Genomic DNA, 27,021 nt, shown 5'->3' with positions numbered 1-27,021 from the left:
CATATGGAGAGCTCCAGGTATCCGTTACCACCAAGAAAACATCATTGAACGACACCGTTACGGTGGTGCAGGAATGCTCGTTTGGGGTGGAATTATTCTGGGTTCCATAACTTACCTGCATGTTCAAATTGGAACCATGACAAGCCAAATCTATCGGGACGTCATTCTGGAACAACATGAACTCTTTTTCGGGGTGCCATGGGCGCACAATTTGTGTTCATGGATGACAAACCCCGTCCTCACCGTGCAAACATCGTAAGCGAATGCCTTCAATCGGAGGATATCACCCGTATGGACTGGCCAGCATTCTCACCGGACTTGAATCCAGTAGAGCACGTGTGGGACATGCTTGGCCGATGAGTTGCAGCCCGTCAACCTCCTCCTACATGTCTACCGGAACTTCGGAGAGCATTGCTTTGAGTGGTGTAATATCCCCCAAGATCAGATCGATAATTTGATACTCAGCATGCCTAGGCGTTGTACGGACTGTATTGCATCGTCTGGGAGACATACAATGTATTAACAGTCATACCAACCATGTAATATTGGTTTTTTGTAAATAGGTGTTTTTTGTAATTTGCTCCAGGGAGAAAAAATCGCTAATTTTTTTTTAATAATATCAAACATATAGTATCTTTTTTTGCTCTTTACCTTGTGATGTTGCTTGGCCCCCAACTTGTCCGCAACAGTAGTAGTGACTGCTATGAACTGCAAATTACACAAACTCGTAAGAAGGGTTTAATCCCTTTTTATTTCATTTTAGAAATTACAGTTGCGTTCACTTGACGCTCACAAACTGCGCCGACCCGGCGGTGCAACAAAAATAGAAAAGTACAACTAAAAATAAATAACAAGATGCATAACTAACGAAGTCACTATCTATGAGGCTCTATAAACGTGACTAACTTAACCGCGTTCTAAGATACAGCTGAGATTTCAGCAAACTTTCTGAATAAGAAGTTGAAAGATTCAACTAACTGCCGAAGTAGGCACACCGGCCGAAACGCGCGGTTCTTAAATTTCTACCAAGCAACCTTCACGCTCGTGAATCAAGAAGCACACTTACAAATCTCGTTTCCCTTCCATTTAACTCAAATTGTTTCTGCTAAAAATTTGAATACTCTGCGCGTTCTACTAAAATGTACATACTCTGGCATTGGCAATTCTAGGGGAAAGTAAAGGCTTGACAGGAAAGATAGCTTAAAATAAATGTTAGTTAAAATAAATATAACCCTACAACCTTTTGTTTAATAAATAAGCTTTACAAATAAGAAATTTGTTTTGCTTCTAACTCTTCCTTTGCCTGATTTTGCATTATCCTTAATTTATGTACATGCGTGTATTTTATCTTAAACGATGTGCAGTAGATCAATCAACTTAAACCAATATGTTTCCGCGGCAAGGAAACACGGAGAGTCTTATTGTGATATCTCGTGTAATGTAAACATCTGACTTCCCGGTGGAGTTTTGTGCCTATCTGCAATATAGCTTTAGTTGCTCTTTTCCTACTACACTGTAACTGTTTAACATTATAAAGGATTATGGCATTCTTATGTGCGTGCAGTAGTGTTACAAATAGTAACATTTTTAGCCAGCAGCTGGAAGATTTGTGGTTCGAATTCTGATGAGGCCAAAATTAATTTTTATTTTTCTTGCTCCCAAAACTCTAATATCTCTACAACATCTTATACAAGTAATTCTGGTTCAAAATTGTCACATAATCTGGCTATCTTTACTGTAGCGGAAGTTCTGTCCTTCGTTGTCTTTTCATCAACTCACCAAAATTGTTGATACAGTAGCAGATGTTCTGTCCTTCTTTGTCTTTTCATCAACACATATTCCCAGTTTTCCAGGATTAATTTATAAAACAGTGACATTGCACGAATAACCATTTAGTGACCTCTGCCATTTTGTATACGCTAAAGTTCTCCACCGATGGAAATAGAAACTAGAAAATATCTATGTATGCTCAAACACTCTAAACATGTGCATTTCTGCGCAAATACAGAATGCCAAATCAAGTCATACGTCACAATTTTTGTTATTATTTAAAGAATGTAAACTTTATTGTGGAGCTCCCTATATACTTAACTAGAAATAAACGTGGACATGAACCGACTATCATTTAAATCTTCTGTCCTGATTTATAATTTTTATATTGTGACTGAGATGGACTACTAAGTACACCAACGAATGAAAATAAATTCTTCTAATTAGATTCTTTGCAGTATTTATTTTCATACTGCTTTTAATGTATTGCGTTTTTAAAGAACATCATGTATTTTGTTCAAATTCCTTAATTAAGAGAAATGCAAATGGAGAGTTATGAAACGACTTAAAACGCATTAAAATTCAAATGATACTGTGAATGTCTTGGAAGGCATCAGCCTGTGGGGTCTTTGTTTAAAAATATATATAATTTGCTTTTTTACTTATTTGATTTATAAGGCATTTCCCCGCCTTCCTAGCATGCCTTCGTGGTGTGGTGGTCTGCACGCTAGACCTGTATTCCAGCGGTCCGTGGTTCGATTTCCGGCGAAGGCGGTTGCTCATTTTTCAACTCTCCGGCTTTTCATACTAACATAATGTCTGTACAGATTGTTTAAACAAATTTCATGAATGAAATACCACTCATCATGTTTGTCCCTTTACTACTGAAAGTGTATTTGAATATTCTTATTTAATAAAACTCTGTTGTTATTTTGTGAAATTTATTCATTAATGTAACGTTGTCGCAATGAGTGGGTTTTATCTCTAGAATATTATTGAAATAATTGGAATTTCTAAGCACCTCATTTGTGATTTCTTTTTTCCAGGGAGAGCGTGCAACCCTACCAAGAAAGAGGACTAAATGTGGGCAAATTCCTTTGCCGTTGCGGAATGTTCACTGCTTTGTGGGTCGTTACAAACTACATGTTCGTTTATTCCCTGAATCTCTTGGACGCCACTGACGTCATAGCTCTTTACACCACAAACGCTGCCTTCATCTATCTTCTCTCATGGGTCCTTTTGCAGGAGCAGTTCGTCGGCATAAGGGTAATTATAGACCAAACTAGCTGCAGTAGTCATTGGGCTATGATTAATAACCTAATAATACATTATGAAGTAATATATATATATATATATATAAGTAAGCAAGAAAGACAACTAGTAAATGCTGTTTGATAAATGATTTGATCATAGAAATAATAAACTATCGTATAAATAGTAGGTGCTTTGCAAAATGAGACATTGTACTTACACAAATAGCAAATTTATGTGTGATATTTACGCTGTAATGTTTTTTAACTGTTCAATGTTACAGTCGTATGTATACTTTACTAAATTTTAAAAGTTAAAAATACTATCGAAGGAATGATTTTTCTATGAATGCTTTTGTTTCGTTAAAATATTAATCAGACTTTAAGTTTCAGTAAACATCGAAGTTTGTTACAAAATGATAAGGAATCACAGTTAACTATAAATTAGTAATAGTGTATTGTGTGAGGTTTTTCTGTTAGCAAAATTGCTTTCCAGATGTATTCAGAGAAAGTCTAGAAAATGTCAATATTAAGTTCGTAAAATATCGAAAGGTGAAAATAAAAAATAAATAACATTTTCACCTCTTAGCTTCCAATATAAAACATTTGTAAGACTATATGACTCTTAAGTTTATACAGCTACCCAATTCTACGTAAATCTCATATTTAGAAATACTGTTTTAGCCTGTGGTTGGTGTTTTCTGAGTAGGTTAAATGTTATTACAATAATGACATTTGAGAAAGGATCATTATTTTAAAAGTATTATAGAAGATAAAGTATTCTGCATGTGCAAAATCTGGTAAATATACTGGGTGGTTTAGAGTTATAACAATTTTCTTTGTCATAAATTGCATGACGAGAATGAAATTGTGTGACTAACATGCAGATGAAAACTACTTATTCGATCAAGATTTTCAAGATCATTTTTTACAACAGTCTGTACATCACGTCTTTATGAATTAGGCGAACAGGGTATTCCGCAGGAATGAATTTCTTGTGCGTTTTCTTTTCCCAATCAAAAACAGTCATCAATTTTGCCTTTTCTCGAACCGCAGTTTCTGTACCTTTGCTGATACCTTTCCAACCCAAGCAGATGATTGTTGTTTCTATCAGGATCATAAAATAACAAGTTTCATATGTATTTTATTTTATTTTTTGAAATTTTATCTTTTTCCCCACTTTGCAAGAAATATTTGTTACTATGCTTTGCTCAGCTTTCAAATTTGCGGCAGCATGTATTCCCTGCATCAAAATAGATGATTAACTGCACAGAAAATTCTATTCGTAAAAGGGGATTTTAGAAAAAGCTAATTGAGATATGATAGGGTAATAAATTTCGTTAGTTCCTAAATATTACTATCCCCGTTTTCAAAGAGCCCTAAGACTGCCATCAAGTTTTAATGAAGTTAAGTTTAAGAACTACTTAGCAAATTATGTTTAATTCTGGTATGAAGTTTGATATTATTCTAAGATTGCTCTTAATATAGCTTAAAATTTTTTCCTTGCCCCAATAACCTCCGCCGTGCAAGCATTAAACTTACCAATTTAAACACATTCTCTCTCCTCTTAAAGGGTTGTGTCGAAAGGGAATATTATTCAGGTTTTTCTCGTGACTGTTGTACAATAATAAGTGATCAAGTTTAGGAAGGTTATGTGTTTGGTAGTGTTCGTACATCCCTTGGCATCATTTAAATAAGGGGCCATAATAACAAGAAAGTGCCTAAATTTCGAATAAAATATTAGTTTTTACAAGTAGAAGAAATTAGAAGCTGTGCAAAAAATTGAGATTTAGCATAAAAGAGTTTTAAAATTTTATAAGGGTAAATAAAATATTATAATACCTCTTATGTTATAAACATGAAATAAAAGTTATCCATTGTAAGCAAAGGAAATATAAATTATATTTACAAATACAAAATCCTCAGTTGATATTTATACCTGTCCGCATATTTACCGTACCAATGAATATATCGATATTCAAATAAAATAATGTTATAAAAATTAAACTGTATAAATATACATATGAAGTAACTTCCTACAGTATTTTGTAAAATCGTTTATAATATTTTAGCATTTCTCTAAACCTACAGTAAATTCTGATAATAAAAATGTACTGAAATATATAAAAATAGAAAAATCATTAACATTATAATATTCTTAACTGTTACGCATTTTTCCGTCAACATAAAAAAATCGCAGAGGTCACCAGTCATTTCAAAGTAAGTTTGAAGAACCTGTTTGTTAAACTATCAATAACAACAGGTTATAGATATAGCATGTAAAACACGTAAATATGAGTTCAAATTTGGTTCAATTCAATAGTTTATCCACTTTTAGGCTATAGAGCCCTAGTTATGTGATATTAACTCAAAAATTCTTCAGACTCTAGAATACTATAAAGTTGTAAGAAAGTTTTAAATAAGAGTTCTTCTTCTTCATAAGCTCCACAGCCTGTTACAGGCCAAGGCTATCTCTCCAAGTTTTCTCCATCTGACCCCATTAGGCGTAGTAGTCTTCCATCGGTTAACTCCAGTTAACCTTAAATCTTTCTCGACATCATCTATCCACCTAGTGAGTGGTCTTCCTTTTCGTCTTACTCTCTCAGTTCTCGAAAAGGTTATCTTTTTGGTTGGAAATGCATCATCATATATAAACACAATGACCCAGCTATCTAATACGGTATGCCTCTATGATACTCGCAATATCAGTTTCACCAGATTTCCAATATTTTCCATACAGAAATAAGAGTTCTATCTACTTGAATTTAAGGAAAAAGCACCACTGGTGCATGCAAAGAAGACTTCGCCACTTGCGAGTAGTAAAATAATAATGTTGAAATTTCAAATTAAAAGTATTGTAGCTTCAGGCCACAGAAATCTGGCTAAAAACCTTAATGACACCTTTAGCCAGTAATATGGTTAACGGCGGAATGTATTCGCAGACGGAGTTGGGTGGAAGAAAGTAAGTCACTTTCTGCCTATGCTTGATAGCTAAAGAACGCCTTTTGCTTGGTTGCTTCTATTAAAATTGTAATGCATCACCATCAAAATTGTGGGGTGTAGATTGTCCCCGATGTTCATGTATGCTGTCATAGACATATTCAACAAGTAATAAATATGTGTTTGGATTATCAAGTGATTTTGTAATTTTTCAAAAGTTCTTGGCATCGTCTGGTACATAATCTAAATTTCAGTGATATTCTCACTTCAGTCCACCCGCTATTGCAGAATAGTAAACGTTTTCAATAGTCAAATACTCATCTAATATCAAATTATTTGCAACGAGATAAATTAGCTTCACATACACATATTTCTCTCTCTCTCTATATAAAAACCTTCAGATTTTAAATTACGTCTAAAGGGGCGTTTTTTTAACATTTTGCCTGTTACCTTTATTTATTAAATATCATGTTCTTTGCAATTCAACCATAAAATTCAGTTCAAGAGCAGTATCGAAAAATAATTTTAAATTGAGGATATCTTTAGAATTTCCAACACAGTCTCACGCGATGGAGACAAAAATGTTTTTTCTGTACAACGTTATCATGCTTGCTTTGAAATAATTGAATTTGTTAATCCAAAATTTGTTAAAGTTTCATAAAATATGAAATCGGTAATAAAACAAATTCCAAATTTCAAATTTGGGCTTCCAGATGCCCATATTCGCATTACGTCATTCAAAATTTGAATCGAAAAGCGAGAAAGTTTTAGCTATCGAAAAGCGAGAAACATCCATCCATTTATGGAGATTCTTCATTATTTAATTTCTTCAAATATAATACAGGGCGATAATATTTGGTGGCAACAGTTTGAAAAGTGAAATGGACATTCAGAGTGATTCGACGCAAAATCATTGAAAAAGGCCCCTTTGGACTAATAATATAGTCTTTGTTAAAGTAAACGAAAATTCATTGAAATTTATGGAAATATGAATTTTATCAATATTCATTTAAGAAATTGCAAGTGGTAATATGTCATTTAAAAACAGAAGGCGATACTGGTAAAAGAAACTAAAAATATTTTGTTATTTATTACATTTTATAATACATTTATTCCCATATCCATGCATTTGGTAATATTATTTTTTCTTATATTTATATAAATTAATTTTTTTTTTCTTCTTGTGCTTTTTCTTTTCAGATCGTAGCAGTGATCATGTGTAATACAGGTATTGCGTTATTTGCATACATGGATGGCGTCTCTTCGCGCGCTGTTACCCTCGGTGGGGTTGTATTAGCCGCATCAGCAGCAGCTGGAACAGCAGTTTATAAGGTAAAACATACAACCTTTCGAGATTGTTCCTTTCTTTTTATTTTTTTAAAAGCAAATTTGTTGAAGAAGATATTTGGAGAGGTTTTAGGCCTAGGAAGAAAGGTTTAGTTAGTTATAAATGCTACTAAATTTCTTTAATAGCTTTTTACATTTAAAAAAAATAGTTTATATGCATTGTTTCGAAATTAAACATATAAAACCAATGCATATATTTCTGTGATGCTCAGATATCATCTTGTGAAATAATATTTATTTATTTATTTTTAGCTTTAGTTTTTTCCTGTTTACTATGCATATGTTAACTTTTTCAAAAAATAAACTGATTATTTTGTCACAAATATAAGTAAGAATGCGTACAGATTTATGTTGATGTATAAATAATTAATGTAACTTGGGTGTGATCGTTGTAAGCTATTTATTTTTTTATCCTTTACTAAAATCAGTATATTAGTTTAAATTAGTTGGCAGCAGTTAAACTTGGCAGCAGTTTTTTACATATTATCCTTATTCGATTACTTAATTACAATGGTAATTGAAATGATTATGATGCTATTTTACAAAATATGCCTCCTGTTTGTTTTTCAGCACTTTACTAATGATATTTTCTATAACTAGTGTTGCTTACTTAATTGATTGCCTCTTTCAGTTTAAAATTTTTTACGTGGTACTCGAACTTAAAGCTTACCACTAAAAATGATTCCAAACAAAAAATTCTGTACATTATTTTATTATGATTTAACTAATGTAGGCCATATAATGTGTAATATGTAACATATTACATAATATGGAAGATAAGACTAAAAGAGGTCATATGAGGAAGTATTTTTCTTAAAGAGTCAGAATCTTTCCATACAAATTCAGAGGAATAAAAAAATCTTGAAATCAAGTGAAAGAAAAATATTACACTACAGTTATTGAAACAAATACGCAACTAAAATTAATTACGTAAATTTCTACTGTCCAGTGAGCCCACCAGCGGCCGAGCGGTAAAGACCTTGAACACTGGTAGTTCGGTCCGAGGATCGAATCCCGCGAACGGGCTGGCTGCATGGGCGTTTTCATGGTTTTCCCTATGTGTAACGTGTATACGAGCCAGTTTCTCTTAGAATGTCCTCCACGAATGCATTCCTCCCCTTAGCCAGATAGCCTAGTGTGCTTTGCCATAATTGAATAATCCCAATCTACTGTCCAGCTCACTTAAATTTCATTTTCCTTGTCTCATTCTCTTTTTTTTTTTTTTTTTTTTGAAATAATCTTACGAATATACTAACGGTCAGGATTAGAATACGGACTTTAATTAAGGATATAGAATAACTAAGAAGGAAGAGCAATTTGATATTAGTATTAAATATGTATAATAATTTAAAAAATAAAAATATCAAAATCCCTGTTCCTTGTGGAACTTTTCATTTATACAGATGATGGCAATCAATAGTCCATAGAATCATATATGTAGTTATTATTATTGGCCAAAAAGGGCTATGGGTCTCAAAACACAATTTTGCGTTGTTCACTTATCATTCGTATGTGTTGCCATTCGGAAGACTGTAACATATTACTCTTTCCTACTTAATTTGTCTGTTATTAAATTGCAAACTAAACTATTTAAAAGAAATCAATGCAGTTCTTAAGAATAGTAAAATTTTCCTTTTTTTTAATTTGGTTGATTTAAATGAAATTACTTTTAGTTCATGGTATACCTAATTAAAAACAATAAATACTTAATAATATAGAAATAATTGTAAATAGAAATACATTGCATATTTTTATAAAAACAATTGTAAATAAAATAATTTTAAATAGGATTAAATTTTTAAATAGTTTCTCGCATAAGTCCAAAAGGGTCGTTAGCCCCGAATGGGATATTAATCTCGAAACGACATGCTTTGATGTTTTGGTGTTTATTCTGATGTACATCAGGAATTTATCCTCTTACCAAATCACTGAAGTAATTTCACGTTGAGCCTCCCTCATGCAGGTTCCTCAAAACTCACTCATGCAGTCACTCTCAAACTCATGAGAGCAGAAATGGTAAGACGCTTTGCTTCTCTTGTCTCACTAGTGGGTGAGATTACGGAGTAACTGGCGTTGAGCATGCGAGTCGAATCCGGGACGAAACATCATTTTGCTTCTTTCAAACTGTTGACACCACATATAGTATTACATTTGCCCTGTACTATATATATTATGCACGTTGTTGCCCTATATTAAAAATTAAATAATGCAGGATCTGCATGAATGTATGTATGTTTCTCGCATTGTCAAAAAACAGCGGTACCTGGAGCCATCAGATTTTGAATAATGTAATCCTTCACCCTAACACGGCCACTTAGAATCCCAAATTTTGAACTCGAATTTGTTTTATTATCTATTTCATATTTTGACAAACGTTAGCGAATTTCTGATTAACAAACTCAACGATTTCAAAGCGAGCAGTGGCAACACTGTACAGAATAAAACATATCTATCTCCAGGGGGTGGGACTGTCTATCGGGAATTCTAAAGATAAGCTGTTTTTAAATATTTTGTTATTTTGCTGTTCAATCGAATTTTATGTGGCGTAATCTCCAAGAATGGGGTATTTAATAAATAAGCTAAACACACAAAACTTTTATAACAAAAAGAGAAAAAAATATTGGTATGCTGAAAAAAAGCAACTGTCTTTGTAAGCAATAAGCTTTGTAAGTGCAAAGAAAATGGTTCTTAATAATAAAGCTAAAGAGACAAAAAAAAGGTGGGTTAATAGGAGTGAGTGTCAACAGTAGACTGGTAGACTGCAAGCTCAGGGAGAGCTTAAAACAGCTTAAACCCTTTTGGACGACCGCTAAATTCTAAAAACTTTAAGACTTTTTATTTCAGTATTTAAATACGCAGAAGATATATAATGTTCCCATGTTTGCTTAAATGCATATTCATCTAATACCCGATAAATCTTTGGCTATTCTACCTTGGCCATCTTTATCGATATCTCTACTGATTGACCATATTGAACTTTAAAAGAATCCTTCTAGATCATTAAAATCTATATTCTTTCAGACATTTTGTTTTTGGTTTGTTTTTGAAAATGATACAGGTTTCAGTATTTTGCAGCAGCAAATATTATTTCAAAGACGAAAAATATCCTATGGTAAATAATATGCTTTTTAAAAGTTGGATTCATGCAGAATGTAATTTATTTTTCTGTAAATATTTTATTTGGGTAAATCTAGCTCTCTTCACTTGTTACTGAAACGTGAGCCAATGTGGTCATCTGCAACAATTACTGGACGAACTAGTTTCATTTAAAAACAGTTTTGATGAATTACAATAGATGGCGCCACTGACTGTTGCTTTTCTAGCTGGAAAAACTTTTTCAGACTTTCAACCAAAGGCCGTCAGTGTTACATTGGCTTAGGAAGATAATATGACACATTTTTAGTATTTCTTTAGAAAAAAAAAAAAAAAAAAAAGAAAGAAAGAAATCTATAGCTTATTTGTTTTTAATGCCATAAGAAAACTGTTTTTAAAAATTTAGGGTTAAAATGCGGTTTAGCCCATTGCTTAGCGATTGTTTTTCAATGGGCAATAAACGCGCCAACATGGCTAACCCGATGTTTTGAAGCTGTGTTGTTATTCTGTTGCCACTAAATGTTATCGCCCTGTGTTATTTTTAAAGAAATTAAATATTGAAAAATCTGCATAAATGTTTCTCGCATTGTGATAAAACAACGGTACCTAGAGCCATCAAATTTTGAATAACATACGTTTCCAACCTAATATGGGCATCTGGAAGCCCAAACTTAGAATTTTTTTTATTATCTGATTGATATTTTGTAAAACTTGAAAGAATTTTTGATTAGCAAAATCAAAGATTTCAAAGCGAGCAACGGCAACACAGAACCGGGAAAAAAAAAAAAAAAACATTTTGACGAGCAGAGCGCAAAAGTGTGTATCGGAAATTCTAAAGATATGCTCATTTTAAAATTATTTTGCGATATTGCTGTTGAACTGAATTTTATGGTTTAAGTGTAAAGAACATTATATTTGCTAAAGAAAGGTAATACACAAAACGTTAAAAAAACGCCCCTTTGGGCGTAATGTAAAATCTAAAAGCTTTCATTTTTTTATTTTTTTTAAAATTTTTACTTGTTAATTCTGTTGCGGTTTGAATGTTTTTATGTGGTGGTTCTTTTTTTAATCGAGTGTTTCCCCCCCTGTGGGTTTTAGCCTTTTTTCTGCATATATTACGGAAACGGCGTATAAAACGTTAGTAAATTTATTTAAAGATGAGGGGGGATCCAAAAGTGTTTCCCCCTGAGATAAATTCATATATAAAACCCCTCAAAAAGACGTTACATTTTTCTTCAAAAGGGTAAGTAAAAAAAATGTTTCTTGTATGGTTCGTTTTAAATATGCTTATTTTTAATATTTTGTATTTTTTTTTGGCTCGATCCTAGAAGATTGGAAAAGCTGAGGTTGTGCAATTCTCTGATGTTTTTTAAGTGAAAATAGATCGATATGTACATGGGCAAAGCCAATGCAGTGCGCAATGCCGAGTTTGTGCAATTCTGGGATGTTTTTTAAGTGAAAATAGATCGATGTGCACATGGGTAAAGCCAATGTGGTGCGCAATGCCGAGGTTTGTGCCTCGATGCCGAGTTTGTGCAATTCTGGGATGCTTTTTTAAGTGAAAATAGATCGATGTGCACATGGGCAAAGCCAATGTGGTGTGCAATGCGAAGGTTGTGCGCGATGCCAAATTTGTGCAATTCTAGGATTTTTTTTAAGTGAAAATAGATTGATGCGCACATGTGCAAAGCCAATGTGGTGCGCAATGCCGAGTTTGTGCAATTCTGGGATGTTTTTTCAAGTGAAAATAGATCGATGTGTACATGGGAAAAGCCAATGTAGCGCGCAATGCCGAGTTTGTGCAATTCTCTAATGTTTTCTAAGTAAAAATAGATCGACTTGCACATGGACAAAGCCAAGGCAGTGCGCAATGCCAAGTTTGTGTAATTCTCTGATTTCTTTAATCTTATTTAACTGACTTCAAATTGTATAGCAGGTTTTTCTATACACTCTTTCTGGTATGCATAGTGACTGATATCTCTTAGAAAATATGTATGCACGCAGATAAATTTTAACAAATGAATCCTTCACATGAATCATGCATTTTGAGAGAAATAAACTTCCATGTTTGAATGAAAATGTAAATTTCTACGAAGTTTAAACCTATCGCATTTGTTGTGAATTACACGTAGCTTTTGGTATGCATAGTGACTGATATCTCTTAGAAAATATGTATGCACACAGATAAATTTTAACAAATGAATCCTTCGCATGAATCATGCATTTTGAGAGAAATAAACTTCCATGTTTGAATGAAAATGTTGTAAATTTCTACGAAGTTTAAACCTATCGCATTTGTTGTGAATTACACGTAGCTTTTAAGCGAAACTAATGGTATTTTGTGTTTTAAACTTACCTAAATTGAGTTTTAAATTATTAGTCCAAAGGAAAAATTTGCCCAGAAGAGCTATTAATTTCGTTTCGGCATTTTGCGATGATTCACTTTAAGCGGGTTTTCCCTTTTCAAATTGTGGCCAACAAATATTATCGCCCTGTATTATATTTAAAGGAATTAAACGGTTAAAAATCTTCATAAATGTATGTATGTTTCCCGAATTTTGATAAACAACGGTACCTAGAAACATCAAATTTTGAATAATGTAATCCTCCTGCGAATATGGGCATCTGGAAGCCCAAATTTGAAATTTGGAATTTGTTTTATTATCGTTTTCATATTTTGTAAACTTTAACGAATTTTTATTAACATACTGAGGAATTTCAAAGCAAGCAATGACAATGCTCTACAGAAAAATAACATTTTTATCTCCAGCGCGCGAGACTGTGTATCGGAAAATCTAGAGATATGCTTATTTTAAAATTATTTTGCGGTATTGCTGTTGAACTGAATTTTACAGTTTAAGTGCGAAGAACATGATATTTAATTAATAAAGGTAACACGCAAAGTGTTAGGAAAGCTCACCTTTGGGGCGTGAAGTAAAATCTTAAATTTCAGACTTTATTTTGTTTTTTAATTTCATTATATTTGTTGTCTTTTCTTTAATTTCCTATCCTTGACAATATTACCTATCGTAGCTTTAGATATCGAAAAGCGATGGCTTTCACAGCGTTTTTTAATAATTAGATACGAATAAATTTCTTCGGAGAGAGCATAAATGTCCGAAGACAAATTGTCAAGTAGCAGACGATATTTACGCTTTCAAAAATATACTTGCAGTTAAAAAGAATTTCCAAGCAGACGATTTCTTTTGGAATTTTTACTTCGTAATTTGAGCAGTTAATTCAGTTGCCGTTTGAATGTTCTTATGTGGAAGTTATCAATCGAGAGGTTTTATCTGTGTGTTTTTGCCATTTTTCTGCATATATTTCGTTAAATAAACAGTCGCTATGGATTTATCTGTGATGCTGAGAGAGGTGAGTGAAAATACATGTAAATTTATTACTTTATTGAAAGTGCAAGGGAAACGTGCTGTCATTGAATGGTGTATGAAAATTGGTTTAATTGCTACTTTTTTTTTTTTTTTTTTGTTCGAAATGTGGTGAAAATATGCGTTTTTGTGAGAGAAAGGGAAGTATAGATGGATTTGAATGGCGATGTAGAAAGCAAGGAAAAGTGAATGCGCATGATGTTTGTAGGAGTATAAGGAAAGGTTCATGGTTTAGTCATAGCCATTTGAGCATATGTGATATTTTGAGAATTACGAGGTGTTGGTTTTTGAAAATGGGAAATGAATCTGTGATTCAAGAAGTGAAAGTGCATGAACATGCTGTTGTTGATTGGTTTATGCTTTGCAGAGAAGTGTGTATGACGACTGTGATAAATGATAGTGTTCCAATTGGTGGTGAAGGAGTGATAGTTGAAGTGGACGGTCATTGGGTAATTGGTGGTATAGAAAGAGGAACGAACAGATATTTTTTAGAGAGGTTGAGAATAGATCAAAGGAGAGTTTGGAGAGGATGATAGTTGAATTGGTGTTGCCGGGATCAACTGTGGTTTCAGACTGCTGGAAGGCATGTGGTGGACTAAAAAATTTAGGTTAGGGCCATCTGACTGTCAATCACAGTCTGTACTTCCGTGATCCCGAGTCGGGTGCGCACACTAATTCCATAGAGGGTACTTGGTCTGGAATCAAACGTCATTTACGTCGAAATACAAACCACATAGATGGCGAATTTGATTCATATTTAGCGGAATATATGTGGCGAAAATGGAACAACTACTCACTAAGTGATGAACATTATCGTGCCTTTTTAGCGGCAATCATAAAGATTTATCCACCGGAAACGGCCGATGAAACGGAGTAAATTTAAAGACGGGGTTTAGGAAAGTTTTCCCCCCGACATAAATAAAAAAAAAAAAAAAAAAACAAAGACTTTTTATTTTCCTGAAAAGGGTAAGTGAAAATACTTTTCTTTTTAAAATTGCTTATTTTAAATATTTTTTTTTATTTTCTTTCATTGTGAGAAATTAGATGTTTTTAATTTATTAATGTGTAGAATTCTAATACGAGAGTACAGAACTTGGTGTAGGAATTTAAGAAACAGGGAAATGAAAGCTGTGTACGATGTTGATATTCAATAATAAATATTTTATTTTTATTAATGTAAAGCTTAAAAATTTTTAGAAAATAATGAAGATTGTTTACTTACTAGTATGTAAGAGATGGTGTCGTTACGTAGCAATAAGGTAATTTTGTAAAGATGATAAAGTTAAAATGTTCCGCAATATGAAATTAAAATTTTAAAAAATATGTTTTTATTTGTATAAATACTAAAGCTTAAAAATATTCACCTTGTATGAGAGACTGCGACGTTGTTTACAGTTTTAATAACTGTTACAATTCACTTACCGTATTATAGTAGTTTGAAATACAAAAAAATTTAGTATACTTATTTCTACATCTGTAGATAATACATTGTGACGTCACGATCTTAGTCCCACCCATTTATGAACGTCACATAGATCCGCCTTCGCAACTTTGTTTATGCAACGTATTCTGAGATTGTACTGGCGCGCTACTGAAAATCGCCAAGGCACATTTTCACCAAATTTAGTTTCACTCAATCTTTTTTTTTTTTTTTGTTTACTTTCGATGAATTACTAGTTTCTTCGAAAATGCTTCATTTATATTTCATCCAATTAACCGTTTATATTTTGGAAATTCAACTCGAAGTTAAAATTATTTGCATATTAACCAAGTTACTAATTGCTCGTTAATTACTTATGCATTTTTAAGTAAAAGTAAAGTACTCTCTTAGCGGAGTTTGCGTTTATTATACAAAAATTAGTTATTTACAACTTTGAAATATATATTTTGATTCAAATTGGTAAATGTTGTTGGTGCTATATATGTAACAGTTCTGATCATATTTTTCCATAGTCATCTGTAATTAGTGTAGTAATTTTATCATGTTTTTTGTGTTTCGTGCATATGGCTATAGTGAGGATACAGAGTTTTAGCATTCCATGGAACTAAGTTTGTTTCATTTTTACTTAGAATTTCATATTACTCGTATTGACTCCAGCGATATCCTCTTTGCATGAACTTTTGTATAAGTAGAATCAATCAGAAAAAAATAAAGAAATCATTAAGAAAATTTAAGATGTAGGTACTTAAAAATATATATATAAGTGGGCGAAAATGAGACAGAAACATAAAAACAAACGGAGATAAGAAATTTATGAAAATTTTAATTGTTTCTGTCTATCAGTTCAGCAGCTAACTTTTGTTATTATGTATTTGTTAATTAGCATATTTATATGCACATAATTTTACTCGAAACATTCAAAATTAAAAGACCTTCCGTTTTTGTTCCGAATTTTCTGTTCATAGTAATATTTACGATAAATTGATCTAACTAACTTTTAAATAACTTTACATACACGATTGAATGAAATACTTGATTAAACTGTTTACATTTTTCCGAACTGAAACATGGAAAACCAATAACTAATTACCTTGCTTAATGGAGGTTGACTACTTGTCTGTTTTACAACAAATATTATATAATTAATTTCATAATAATAATAAGATTATTATCCATTGATACGTTTTTTAAAAGCAATATTTTTTGGTTTTCAAAAGAATTCTTAATTGCCAACTACGAAAAGAATTGTTAAGATGTTATGATGTACATCATGTTTTACAACTGAAATGAAACAATGCTTTCACTTAATAATACCCCTGATACTCGATATTTTTTATTATAAGCTTTTATTTAGTTCACTCGTAGTGTTTTATTGTGGGTAAAATTCTGTTATCGATTTTGAACCTACCTCTGATAAGCTATCGTGCTCAAATTATGTGCCCACGCTATTTGCTGATAACAATGTAATGTGATTAAATGATTTTATTTTTCAAAATTCAGTTGAGACTTTTTATATTATATTAATAAATGCATGTATACCTTTTTATATAGTACTTACTTTGTATATAATACTTTTTATTATATATCTTCATCTGACGAAAAATCTAAGCATAGGAGAATTTTATTGTTAGCACCACCGGATACAGTGGAAAAACCTTTACAGTGAAACTTCTATGAAATTTGTAATTTAATTTCTGAATTTTGATCGAATGTTTTGAAAATCGCTTGAATTTTTAGATTGATTAATGTTTATGAATTAAAAGTTTAATCACTTAAAAATGAATTGGATACGAAGTTTTGAAATTTTTGCAGATTATAAAACATACCTTTAACCTTCTTTTAAAGTAAGGATGATAAAGAAATACTAATTGAGCAATTGTCTTTATTTTTAATAAAAGTGTGTTTTAGTCTAAAGCAGACAGGAGAAAGTTTTTCAGTTTGTCATCTTGGCGTATATTATGACGAAATGGCAATATCCTTTTTTTCCATATTAACTTTAAGTAAAATGTTTGTAGCATTGTTATTATATCCAATTTATGAAACTGAATATTCAATCGATTTCTTCCATCTTTAGATAAAATGATGTTCAATTAGTTTTTTTATTAGTTTTCTTTGAATTTATTGCTTGTCTTTTAATAATGGCCAAAATTTAATTATTGGTAATGTGCAACTGAGACTAAAAAATAAATGCATACATAAAATGCAAGTAAAAAGTTGTTATGTAACTTTTATACAATATGCTTTAATTTAAAATGGCCATGATAATTCCTGAATTTAGAGGCAGAAAACTGATTTTTCAAATAGTATCGCCGATAATAAAAGAATGGAGGCAACTTAATAATGAAATATATTAATTTAAGCATACTGTGAAATGTACAAGCCATTATCATTTTAAATTTATCTTTTATTGTTTGCGATATAAAACTGTAGAGGAATTTTGTAAATGGAATTATCTAATACTCGTATATTATTCCCGTTAAACAATATAATGATATTTTTCTCCTTTTAGTGCATTCATTACACTATTCATTTTAAATAAAACTTATATAGCATAAAATACTATATTTTTAATTGTATTTTATTGACACTCATTGATAATCTTAAATCAAGGTTTAACAATATTTTATGTAGTTAATATACAGCAAAACTAATTTTATTAATAGAAAAGCCTAGCATTTACATAAAAAAGGTATCTAGAAACGAATCTTAACACTTTTTCCTTCAATTGTAATATATTTTAATTTTTAACTTGAAAATAATGATTTTTTGTAATATTTGTTTCCAGGTCCTGTTCAAAAAACTCGTAGGAGATGTAAGTTTAGGCCAGCTTTCTTTCTTCTTCAGTGTCGTAGGTTTGTGCAATGTTCTTTTGATGTGGCCTTTCTTCCTTGCCCTTTATTTTGCAAAAATGGAAACAATTCATTGGAACGATATACCATGGTTACCTCTTGTAGGAGCTGCATTATTTATTTTTTGTAAGTTAAATATAGATATCAGTATCTCATTTTAGATATTAGTTTTAAAATATTACCTAAAATAGTAGTTACCAACATTTTAAGTGATACATACTTTCAGAAAATATATGAACTTTTGAGTTAATATTTTTATAGTATATTCACGGAGTAAATAAAACACATGTATGCATTGTACTTTGAATTGTAAATCAGATATATCATTAAACCCATAAAATGGCATAAGTCATTTAATAAATCTTGTTTCCTCCCTTTACAAGAGACATTACAATTTTACATTTCATTGGTTCATCAGTGAAGCATTTTATCGTATACCTGGCGTTTGTAGGCAAACTATGAAATATGAGAATTCTTAAATACTTTACCTAGGCATTGTATGTAACACTTAGGCATTCTGTAGAACGAAAAGTGATCTTTAGGCAAACTATGAAAAAAAGGCCACAATATGGTTATTATTTACAAGACTTTCATTCCTCAAAAATACAAATGTTATTTTGAAAAAATAACGAAAAGGTGCCATTAAATAATTTTTATTCAAAATACGTTAAAAAAAATTAAAGTTGTTTGAAACAAAATTTATGCCTTTCTTATTACATAAAACAAAATTTTCATGTTAAAAATAAGAAATTAAAATTAAACCTATTTGTTGTAACATCGTGGGCTTAAATGACATTTTGAGTTATCTTCATCATTTTTTTAATGAAAAGCATTTTATGTTTTGGTATTTTGTTCTACACGTACACTTGACGAATCCTTTTCGATTGGACTGAGCAATTGCGACTGTCAAGAAAGGAATTTCTTGGTCAAGAATATATTTTATTCTAAGCAAATTCGTAGAACATAAAACTGTGATTTCGTATAAAGCTGTTTTAAAATTCTTTCTGAATTTCGAAGTCGATAGAGACTTTCCTCTGTCACACTCGTTATTTAATTGCCAATATATTGCACTATATTATATACTTTCCCTAAGCATTGCGTATCATATTGACGTGTATTTCACACTTTGCCGGTTTGTTATTTGGCATTCTATAAAATGCCTAGGCAATGTGTGAAATGTTTTATCGTTTCATACATAATCAGCCAGTTTTCGGCATTCTATAAAATACCTATTTTCTTAAAGGAGGAAAACGATTCGTCTTCTATATTCAAACTGTTCCTGTGTTTACATTTTAAAATCGTTAAATGTGATAAAATTAAATACCCATTTGCAATTTGCTGGAAAGGGTAAGAAATATATGGTTGCAATTCTGGACAAATGAAATTTTTCTTCTTCACAATATTCCGAAGTTTAATAAATGGCATTCATTTTAAATTATTGTAAGAAAATATCAATATCTCCATCGACTTTTCTTTAATAAACAAAAGAACATGTGGGTTAACTCTCTTTCTTATACTTCAAGGGATAGTGTTAACCTTGCTCAAAACTATTGATATAAGCTCTTAATGTGAAGGTTATTTGTACGATTTTTATGTCCCTTGATAAACTTGTTTTCCTGCAGTCTAATGCTGGATGCAAAGATACCAACATTACAGGTAAAAATGCAAATAATTGCTTTATGGGAGCTGAATACATAATTTCGAGAAAAATAAAAAAATTAAATGAATAGAAATAAAATAGATAGATCTTTAAATAGTAAAGAAAAATGTTGCAATTTTATTTTGTATGCAAATTTCAGTTTAACACACGAAACAGTTTTAAATTAAGTAGTTATGGTAAGACTCCTAGTTTAGGAATTTGTGCTCACAAATTAGAGATCTAGAACATAAGACTTTATCCTTAATACGACAAATTCAACTGGTAGAAAAATAGAAGAAATGGTAGGGAAAAATTGCCGTATTTGTTCAGCTTAAATTAATGCCACCTAAAAGAAATGCAATTATTTAACAGAAGAAAGATATTTAATATTTGACACATAGCTGCACATACATATGTTTCACTGGTTTGTCTACACATGATGGAAGAAATATTCCCCCAAGTGGCAGTCCTTTCAGTTTCGCAAATAAGCAAAATTTTCTAAATAAGAATGACAAACACATGGAAGAGTATTTCTCTAAGTGTATAAAATATGCTTATTATAGTGTTTTCTGTGCTGAAATTCATTTTTTCTCCTTTAGCTTTGTTTCATTTGTTATATTCTGCCATAAAACAATAATTGCAGATATGTACTTCTTTTTGTTCTTCTAATTAAAATACATTAGCAAGGATTAAACACTGTTTTACATAAGACAAACTTGCCAAATATATTTCATTTACAGAAATCCAATTAAATCTCAATAACAGGGACAACTTATCTAAAAGGTTTATTAAAACTACTTATTTTATTACTACTAAAATGAAGAATGGAGTTTAGGCATTCAAATATTTTGAACAGTAATCCACAAATTCAAATTTCAATTATCAGCTAGACCCTAAAAAAGGTAGATTATAAAGCTACATGTTAAGAGATAAAAAATTTTCCGCTATATATTCAAGCTGGCTGAGTGCGATTCTCAGGCCAAATCGGTTTGATCTATACCGGTTTGAATTCTATGAATTAGAAGACTCATTCTCGATTTATATTCAGTGTAATTTGCATTCTGAGATACCTGACAAAATGGTAATTCTAATGGACGCAAAGGAATTAACATCAAAATACTGTGTTAGCAAAATTAACATTTCACTTTAGAAACAAAGAAATACATCAAATATTCATCCTAAAGAGGAATCTGAATGCAGGGAATTTCTGGGAACATGAAACTTGCTATGCCTGTATAAATACTGAACTTGCACGTTGAACTGTTTTCAAAGGTACAATAAGACCTATGTACAATAAGACTTAGCTGTTTTGTTAAACGAACCAAGATTGAAATTAATTTTTCATATCTTTTAAACATATTTTGGTAAGCTTTGTTGGTGAATCTGGCAACCCTCAGTAAGCTAATAATTTTATTCAGAGAATACGAAATTTTCATGGACACCATTTATATGTATGTGTATGCATGCAAAATTATCCTAAGAAATAATTTTCAAAACAGTCTTAAAATAAACCATTAAGTCTCATGAATTTGTAATATTGCCAAGTTCGTTAAACTAGTAAACTAAATTATAACATTCGTATCTTGATCATGATAAATTTCAGTGAAGGTCTAAGCTAACTGTTGAATCTGTCATGTTTATTTTAATGGAATTAAAAGCCTTAGACTGTGCTATTCATGCTTGTTCCAATTATTATCCGAAGATTTGCAATATATTATTAGGCTTTACATTCTTCTTCACGGGAGCAAGAAAGCAGTAACTAAAATTCCTATTCAATGGTGTATTCAGTTTTTATACTTAAACTGTATGAATAAGATTTGACATTAAAGGGAATCCTAGGTAAGAAGAAAGGCATTTGTAAGTATGAATAAATTTTGAGACTAAATATTTAATTTTAAATATTTTATTATGGGATAGTTGCCATGTATTTCTTCTAGATCATATATTTATCCATCACAAAAATTGTTTCTTACTATCTTATGCTGATCTAGTAATTATGAGGAAGCAATACAAGATATTAAATTCTTTAAAATAACAACAAAAAACAGAATTTTCTTTTTAACTTGAGATATTTACTACAGATTTTATAAGATTGTTATTAAGAGGATTATTTTATAATAAATTTAGAATAAGAGCAAGAATAAAATTTCATTTCTATTATTTAAAATAAAATTAACTTATGTTCCTGTGCATGCCAGCCATTAGCCAGTTTGAAAGTTAAGGTATGTATCACTGATGAACTGAAAACAATAGTTTGTTATTGCTTTCATGTAGTGTTAATGTCTCTGGTTTAATTTTAAAAGTTAAAAAGTGTATAATTTATAAAAGGAATTTTTTTTTCTGCAAAAGGAGGGAATATTTTAGGAACTGTGATTTGCTATTATTATTTACGTCAAAAGCCAAATAACTCTTGCAGTTCTTTAAGCGAATAAACCTTTTCGTAATAAATCATTGAATTTTTAACAATTTATGCATGATTTTAACGATTTTAACAATTTATGCATTTATGCAAGGGCCAAATAACTCTTGTATTTCTTTAAGCAAACAAAGCTTTTAGCAATAAATCATTGAATTTTAACAATTTTATATGTACACATTATATGTAGATACTGTATACATGCATTTAAATGCATGTATACAGTATATGTAGAAATATTTAGTTTATCCTAAACCAAAAGTTGAAGAAACACTATGCCTACAATTTAAACGTCAATGTACAATTCTTTTTAAATTCAATATAACGCTTGGCATGTTCACACAGCTGCTTGGTTGGTTCCGTCATGGAACTCATTGTTTGGAATAATGTTTAAGACCCTGTTTATAGTTTATGAAATTCTTAAATGCTATTAAAATAGTGACATTTGATGTGATTATTTTAAGAGCTCACAAGATTGGCTTTAGAAGGGAAGTAATTTGGAGGTGTCACATCTAGAGTGGGGTGAGTGCCAGTTATTAGTCTTTTCTTCGCTGGCAAGTTGTGGGAAATGTGAAATTCTCTTGCTTCCGTTATAAATCTTTTCTATTTAAGAATTGCATTAAATTTATCTTCATTTATAAAAGTTAATAGTGGAAATGGACTGAAAGGCTAAACATGAGGGTGCTAAAAATCTGTCCCATACTTTTATAATTATTTTTACCACATTACATTTCCTTCTATTACCATACTTTTTTCTTGTGACCTATGGCAGCAACAATGAAAATTTGCTTAATGAAGGAACAATAATATCTTTGTACTTAATTACACCTTAAAAGGAATATTTACAGCACAACGTATTTCATTATTTGCTCTATTTTAAAACCGAAGTATAACCTTCAGCATTCTTAAATTTATTACAATACTAATCTGTCAAAATGAAGTAAAATAATTTTGTTGAGCATAAATTAGCATTGCATTAATTCGCGATAAAAGAAAAAAAATAATAATAATAAAAAAAAGCTTCAAAAATTCCTTACACAATTATTTGATCTCCGTCCGCTAGATGGCAGCACTGAATGTGCGCTTTGAATGCGTAAAGCTGAGAATAGCATTCTTTAAAGAACACTATATATAATGTATGCATACATATCAAATGTTGTATGATCTATATTTACATACCGCAACGTGGCAGTGAGAGCATAGTAAATCAGAAGCAGTTAAGTTATATGTTTAATAAACAAAACATTATTAAAGGAGTGCCTGTATTATTTACACAAAATGTGATATTTTACTGAATATTTATTAATTTTTTAATATTAACTGTAAAAAAGGTCTTTGAATGAATAAATTGGTTTTATTTTTCAATAATAAATCTGTATTTTATCCAAGAAGTTAATTACTTTAAATAGCAAAATTTGATCAAGTAAATCACCAAAATAGGGGATACATTTGTCCAATGCTTAAGATTAATTGAAAAGGTTTCATCAAGAAATTAAAAATCTTCAGTTTAAAGATTTATCCACTTAAATCAAATTTGAATATTTAATTCATACAATTACTGTGTAAAATGCTTTAGTTTCGATTCAGTTTCAACTCGCGTTTATAAGGCTGACTGCGTTTTCGGAAGGTAAAGTTTAGTTTGTCTTCTCTTAAAGCGTTTGATAGAGATTCTATCTGTGTTAAAAAATGCTAGAAAGTCATGTGATGTGGGAATCTCAATGCTTATAATTAACAATGAAGGGCCTTCAGAATATTTTTACAGAAGACTTAAAGGTGTGACCTCATTAAAGGCAGTATACTTTGCATGTAGTATAAGAGGAGTTTAGATATGTCTTTCGATCGTACAGTAGAGGAAATTCCGCCCCACCATAACGCAGAGTGATTAAAGACTGTTGGATACTGATAGTTCCTCCTAGGTTCGAACCTATGTGAAATAGCTGGTTTTTTTCTTTTCATGATTTTCCTCATGTGTAAAGTGAATACGAGTTACTTTAAGCGCTTCTCGAAAGCATCCTTCCCATTAGGCATACAGCTTCGTGTGATAACCAACCAAACGAACCAACAACCTTGCGATTCTGATATTCTTTCATCAAGATGCCAAAATTTTCAGAAACTCAAGATAAAGTAAATGACGTGAAGTAGTGTCTGGTAGCGGATACCAAAAGAGGCATTTTACGATTGTTTCCAGAAAAATCATCAGCACTGTAAGAAATATGTGTGTTATGATGGGTGCTACTTTTAATGTGACTAGTATTATAATTTTCCATGTTTTCAAGAACTACTCTACTGTTAATTTTAGCAAACGTTTTTAAAGGTTACAAGTACATATTATATAGATAACTTTTAATGCAGCTTAACAATGCTTACGTGCAATGCTGAGCTAATAACGAACTGCAGAAAAGGTACTCCATAACGTTTGAATGTGACGTAAAATCAGGCATTGCAGAATCCGATTAACAACATTGCAGCAAGCAATAGTGTAACAGTGGCTGTAAATTGAACCACAAACACATTTAAATTATGTTTTAAACTTTGTAAATATATGAAGGATAGGCATGACATGTTCGAATAAGATTGTACTCAGGAGATGTGAAATTCAGCATTGAAGATCTGCTCGAAGTGGTAGGCCTTTCTGCTCCTCTTAGTGGCAAAAACATTGTAAAAGTAAAGATCTTAGCCCGAAAGAGCACGTTTCCATGATAACACGTACATTGGTGTTCTGGCAAATTCATTCAGAAAGTTCATGTGTAACGTGTATACGAGCCAGTTTCCCTTAGAAAGTCCTCCACGAAGGCATCCCTCCCCTTAGGCAGATAGCCCTAGTGTGCTTTGCCATAATTAAATACACCACCACACACACCACACCATTCAGAAAGTTCTATTGCATACTCTAAGAAAAACACCAATTTGAGTTTCTCCATGATAATTCTAAAAGCCAAACAGCAAACAGGCATGATAATGCCTGTTAGAGCAGCAGTATCTTTCGATCGTCCATCCTATTACCATCGAAAGGATTTTTTTCCATCCCAAACCAAAAATGAACCTCACAAAGGAAAATGTCTTTCAGACATTCCAGATGTTTACACCAGGTGATGGGGTTTTTTCAAGCTACATCAGAAGACGACACTTCCCTCCCGTTTCAGAAACCTTTGAGTCTTAGCAAAAGACAGGCATAAATTCGAAGAAGTGGGAAACGTTTTCTCTGATTTTAGGTAATAATTTTAGTTTATGATCATAGTCACTGTAATCTAATATCATGCCAGGACAATAAGACTTGGAGAATAGTATGGTTACTTTATAGTAATTGGTGAATAGTTTTTTAGTATGGTTAATTTACCTTTACAAATAAGTTATTTATAAAAGCCCAAATACAAATTAATGCCAAAAAATATAATTGCTGGAAAAAGCATAGTGTCTGGAAGCATTTTTGATTTACATATAAAACGCAAAACAGAGGTTGTTAAATTCGTAATCTTGCATATAATAAAAGTAAACAAGAGATACTGACTATATGTTATTAGTGTTCTTTTAAGTTTCACATTCAGATTCTTTCCTTTGTTCTCAAAAACTAGTTTTCATCTTTTTTTCAATATATATAATATATATATATATATATATACACACACAGAGATAATCTGTGTTTGCTCCTTTCTCACCTGATAGCTTTATGATACAAGAAGTTAAAACGCAAATAAAGATATTCTATTTTAATAGGAAGAAATTTATTAAACTGATATGTATGAAAATTTGTAAAGATATTTTATTTTAAATTTCAATGGAAAAATATGAAATTTTAAATGAGATAAATTAAATTTAATTTTAAGATATTCCCATTTATTTTTATTTACGAAAAGTATGCGAGATTTTTATACAACGATCAACGAATTTATGTTCTCAAAAGCTTTTAACACTGGGAAAAATTTGCAGCAATATGTACGTTTTACGAACAAATATTATATATTTTATAAAAATATTAAAACATAAATTTTAGAAATATTCACATTTATAGAAGAGGCCCTAATACCTTTGGGCATCATGTAGAAATACTGTATCGAAATGTGTGTAAAATATATAGAATGTACAGACAAAGCAAACTAATAATTTTATTTTCTTCTGCGGTTTTAAAACGTATTTTAATCGCCTTCCAATAGATGGCAGCAGTACTGATGATTTTAGTGGAATTCTTTAATAAAACCATAACAAGCATTCTTTGAAAGTTATCCTAGATTTGAAACATATATATTTATAAAGGGAAACGCCAGTTTAAAAAGTAATGAATTATTAATGAAACTGAGGACAATTCAATTCCAATATTTAATAAATGAAAAATTATCGATTACATTTAGTTCGCATGAAAAACACAGGTAAATATCGCGAAATATTTATGCGAATAAATTAGTTTATTAGATTAGTCATGAAAACGATGTTAGAGTTAATAGCAACAGGCAGTTTTTTTGTAGAAAGTTCGTATTTTAAGATCTTAAAGCAGTCGTCAGCAAGCAACAGGAACAGAGGCGAATTAAACGACTGGAAGACCTGGCTGCTAAGAGCTCCGTGAATACCTGAAAATACTAGCTTTATGTAATTAAAAAAAATAATAAATCATGTTTTTTATTATAATTAGCTCAATAAATTATCCATTGATTTTACTTAAAAATAACAAATCAAAAAAGAAAGAGACATTGAAAGTTTTATTACATTATTATTTTCTGCTTTCTTTTTCTGTTCTAAGAAATTATGTACTGAAATTTCCGAAAATGACCACTTATTAACCTAAACAATGTTTGCTCTCTTGAGTGCCTGGATCTTTAGTGTAGACTGAGTATTCGCCGTATTTGTTCTGTTCATTTTGGTGAAAATTATTATTACCCTTTCGATTTATCAAATTTG

The 27,021-nt window shown here is 31.1% G+C and overlaps 1 protein-coding gene across 4 annotated transcripts in view; it reads left to right on the top strand.

The window, feature by feature from the left end:
- The window catches only part of LOC118186414 (solute carrier family 35 member F3-like), a 618,729-nt gene that overhangs the window by 541,264 nt on the left and 50,444 nt on the right, over nucleotides 1–27,021 (top strand). For all 4 annotated transcript variants that reach the window (XM_085815872.1, XM_035356499.2, XM_035356500.2 and 1 more), the window contains exons 3-5: nucleotides 2,817–3,036; nucleotides 7,161–7,292; nucleotides 18,013–18,202. In XM_085815872.1, the coding sequence (XP_085671998.1) occupies nucleotides 2,817–3,036; nucleotides 7,161–7,292; nucleotides 18,013–18,202 (542 nt within the window). The remainder of the gene's footprint in view (nucleotides 1–2,816; nucleotides 3,037–7,160; nucleotides 7,293–18,012; nucleotides 18,203–27,021) is intronic.

Source organism: Stegodyphus dumicola, chromosome 4 (assembly GCF_044657685.1).
Source record: "Stegodyphus dumicola isolate Sdum_Otavi_A_Nest chromosome 4, ASM4465768v1".
NCBI lineage: Eukaryota > Metazoa > Arthropoda > Arachnida > Araneae > Eresidae > Stegodyphus > Stegodyphus dumicola.
The sequence above is the reverse complement of the archived record's forward strand: the minus strand, read 5'-3'. Positions and strand labels throughout refer to the sequence as shown.